At 35.1% G+C, this 4,061-nt stretch overlaps 1 protein-coding gene across 2 annotated transcripts; it reads left to right on the top strand.

The window, feature by feature from the left end:
• The first annotated feature begins 1,621 nt into the window (after positions 1–1,621).
• LOC127076532 (xanthotoxin 5-hydroxylase CYP82C4) lies at positions 1,622–3,743 on the top strand. 2 transcript variants are annotated; one of them, XM_051018209.1, is made up of 3 exons: positions 1,622–2,395; positions 2,492–2,685; positions 2,865–3,743. In XM_051018209.1, the coding sequence occupies exons 1-3, from the start codon at positions 1,753–1,755 to the stop codon at positions 3,486–3,488; spliced, it is 1,461 nt and encodes a 486-aa protein (XP_050874166.1). In that variant the 5' UTR covers positions 1,622–1,752; the 3' UTR covers positions 3,489–3,743. The 2 variants fall into 2 exon arrangements, with proteins under 2 accessions (XP_050874166.1, XP_050874165.1); XM_051018208.1 differs by having other exon boundaries at positions 1,624–2,685.
• Positions 3,744–4,061: the final 318 nt, after the last annotated feature.

Here is a 4,061-nt window from a genome sequence, read left to right as displayed (position 1 = left end):
CTCTTGATGGCCTTCTGAGTCGTATACTGGATATCATATTCTGTTAAAATCATCTACCAACGGGCAACCCTCCCTGTGAGAGCAGGCTTCTCAAAGATATATTTGATTGGGTCCATCTTCGAAATCAAAAAAGTAGTGTGAGTCAATATGTACTGTCTTAGTCGGCGAGCATCCTACGCTAGAGCACGACAAGTTTTCTCAAGCAGTGAATATTTGGTTTCACAGCTGGTAAACTTTTTGCTCAGGTAGTATATTGCGTGCTCTTTTCGGTCAGACTCGTCATGTTGGCCTAATACACACCCCATCGACTCATCGGGGACAGTGTGATACATGATTAAGGGTTTACCCTCTACTGGAGGCATAAGAACGGGAGGTTCTTGCAAGTACTCTTTTATTTTCTCTAATGCCTTTTGACAATTATCGTTCCACACCACGGCCTGATCTTTTCTTAACAATTTAAACATTGGTTCACATGTAGCTGTAAGATTGGAGATAAACCTAGCAATGTGATTCAATCTCCCTAAGAATCCACACACTTCTTTTTCAGTTTTTGGCTCAGGCATCTCTCGAATCGCTTTTATCTTTGTAGGGTCGACCTCAATTCCTCTTTCACTGATCAAAAAGCCAAGTAATTTACCAGACCTTACTCCAAAAGTGCATTTTTTGGGATTTAGCCTTAGCCTGAACTTCCTCAATCTTTCAAACAACTTTCGCAAGTTGATTAAATATTCTTCCTCTGTGTGGGATTTCGCAATCATATCGTCCACGTAGCACTCAATTTCTTTATGAATCATGTCATGGAATAGGGTTACCATTGCACGCTGGTATGTTGCCCTTGTGTTCTTCAGACCAAAAGGCATAACTTTATAACAAAAGGTTCTCTAAGGTGTAATAAACATGGCCTTCTCCATGTCTTCAGGAGCCATTTTAATCTAATTAAAACTGGATAAACCGTCCATGAAAGAAAATATTGAGAACTACGTAGTGTTGTCGACCAAAACATCAATGTGAGGGGGAGGAAAATCATCCTTGGGACTTGCTCTGTTCAAATTACGATAATCAACACACATCCGTACTTTACCGTCTTTTTTAGGTACTGGAACGATGTTAGCTACCCACGGAGGATAAGAAGTAACTTCCAGAAAACCTGCATCAAATTGCTTTTGCACTTCATCTTTGATCTTTTTAGACATATCAGGATGTGTCCTTCGAAGCTTTTGCTTAAATGGTGGACATTTTTCTTTCAAAGGTAGCCTATGCACCACAATATCGACGTCCAGCCCTGACATGTCTTGATAGGACCAAACAAATATGTCGATAAACTCTCATAGCATGTCGATCAACCTAGTCTCCACACTTTCTTCCAAAGAAGAATCTATTCTGATCTTTTTTACGTGCACATACCTTGTTAGTTGAACCAACAGAAGATGTGGTTTAGTTGGGGCGGATGGGCCCAAGCCCAACACGACAGACGGTTCGGGCTATATATGAAAAGCCGTTGGACGCTCACCCCACTTGTATGCTTGGAACTATTCCCTCCCGTGTCCAATAAAATTAAATCAACCAGCACTAGTATTAGCAAGTCAAAAAGTTTTAAAGACATGGCCTTTTTTTCTCTGTCAATTAATTCCCAAAAGCAATTACTCCCATTGGTTGAAGTCACATCCAAGAACAAGTCTAGCTTAAATAAATAAGAAAACTATAGTACATATCTCTTCTCAAAAATCATGTGACCCGTCTTTACTCTAAAAAATGGATAATTTCTTTTCACAAGCAACAACTATAGTACTTGCTATAGCTTTAGTGCTTCTATACAACATATGGAGGATCAAAAAACCTAGTAACAAATCAAAGGGTAAGAAACCACCACAACCATCCTATGCCTTACCTTTGATTGGTCACCTCCATTTACTAGGTAACCAGATCCCCCTTGCAAGAATCTTTGCTTCTCTTTCTGAAAAATATGGTCCTATCTTCCAAATCAACTTAGGAGCATACCCTGCCCTTGTTTTTTCCAACAAAGAAGCAATCAAAGAATGTTTCACCACAAATGACAAAACCTTAGCTTCAAGGCCAAAGTCAAGTCATGGAATCTACCTTGGTTATAACTTTGCTGGCTTTGGATTTGCACCTTATGGCCCATATTGGTCAAAGCTAAGAAAATTAACCATGCTTGAGTTACTGTCATCTCGTCGCATCGAATCGTTGAGACATGTTTACGAATCCGAGATCGATACTTTGATTAAGGATCTTTCACTGTATGTTAAAGACGGAAAGGTTAACGTTGTGATTAGTGAATGGTTGGAAAGGCTAACATTTAATATAATGACAAAGATGATTTGTGGGAAAAGGTATTTAGACTACTTACAAGATGTTGATGACGTTGAAGCACATGGTAATATTGTGAAACTTATAAAAGAATTTATGCATATTTCTGGCGAGTTTGTTCCTAAGGATTTGATTCCAATTCTTGGTTGGTTTGGTTATGAAGGAAAAGTGCTTAAATCTATGAAAAGAGTTGCTAGAGATTTGGATATAGTTGTTGGAAGATGGGTTGAAGAACATGTTGAGAAGAGTAATGATATTGATGAGAAACATGATTTCATTGATGTGATGCTTTCTGTGATTGAAGATGATCCTGTTTCTGGTCATAACAGTGATACTATCATCAAGGCAAATGTTATGGTATGCATTTTTTTTTTCTGATGAATTCTGCAATATGGTTTTCATTTGATTTTTTTTTTTAATGTTGAACTTATTGAAATTGATTAAGACATTTCAACCACTAATTAGAAAATTAGTTGTAATTATCTCCAAAAATACACCTATGCTTTATTATTGAACAAGTCAATTATTAATTTCAGAATCTTATGTTAGCTGGATCAGACACAACATCAACAACAATGACATGGGTTTTAGCCATATTGTTGAATAATATAAACGCTCTAAAGCTTGCACAAGATGAAATTGACCATCGCATAGGCAAGAACAGAAGAGTTGAATCGTCAGACATAAAAAACCTCGTTTATTTACAAGCAATTTTCAAAGAAACTTTAAGGTTATACCCCGCAGGTCCACTATTAGTACCACACGAAGCAACAGAAGATTGTTACATTCAAGACTATTATGTACCAAAAGGAACACGAGTGTTTGCTAATGTGTGGAAATTACATAGAGATCCAAGTATTTGGTTTGAGCCTGAAAAGTTTTCACCTGAGAGATTTATTAAGGAGAATGGTGAAATTGATGATGATGTTCATCATTTTGAGTATCTTCCATTTGGATTAGGAAGAAGAGCTTGTCCTGGATATATGTTTGCTACACAAGTTAGTCTTATTACACTAGCTCGTTTGATTCATGGTTTTGATTTTGAAGTACATGTGGATGAAGTTGTTGATATGAGAGAAGGGTTGGGTATAACCTTGCCCAAGTTAACTCCATTGGAAGTTCTTTTGACACCGAGATTACCCTATGGAATCTATCAATGATATTTGATAACTAGTTATCAAGCTCTAAAGAAGGTTATGTCGGAAAAGACTTGAATAATCGTATAGCACAATTGAGTTTATGTTTTTCTTTGAGTGCATTATGTATGTATTGCTAAGTATATATACATTTATAAATAATATCATATTACTATATTACTCTCTCTTTGAAATATTGGATTGAAAATAATAAATTGTAATATTAGTTTGATGTCTATTAAGGAAAGTGTACTAGATTTATTTTTCTCTATTTAGGTATTGTAATTATAATTTATATATATATATATATAATACGTATTTTAAACATTTTTTTAAGAAAAGAAAAATATCATAAATAAAAAGAAAGTATTGGAGGATATAAACTTGACACATAGGAACCACATATCAGTCTTAAATGGGTATTACAACGATGAGAAAGAATAGTGGTATAAAAAGACAAACTAGACATACATCTAGTATAAATCCAGGGCGAATCAATAATTAATTTATAAATAGATTTTCATAAAAATATTAATAAAAATAATTTTTAAAAAAATAAAAATAAATTAATACAAAAAGTAAAAAAAGTAAAAAAAA

This window comes from Lathyrus oleraceus, chromosome 4 (genome assembly GCF_024323335.1).
Source record: "Lathyrus oleraceus cultivar Zhongwan6 chromosome 4, CAAS_Psat_ZW6_1.0, whole genome shotgun sequence".
Classification (NCBI taxonomy): Eukaryota; Viridiplantae; Streptophyta; class Magnoliopsida; order Fabales; family Fabaceae; genus Lathyrus; species Lathyrus oleraceus.
Note: the sequence above shows the minus strand (reverse complement) of the source record. Positions and strands in the feature narration are given on the sequence as shown.

What these genes read in the sequence shown, in the direction of transcription:
- LOC127076532 (XM_051018208.1), top strand. Translation starts at nt 1,753, where the DNA reads ATGGATAATTTCTTTTCACAAGCAACAACTATAGTACTTGCTATAGCT. An exon ending in TCATCAAGGCAAATGTTATG is followed by an intron (nt 2,686 to 2,864) that starts GTATGCATTTTT and finishes TATTAATTTCAG; the next exon opens with AATCTTATGTTAGCTGGATC.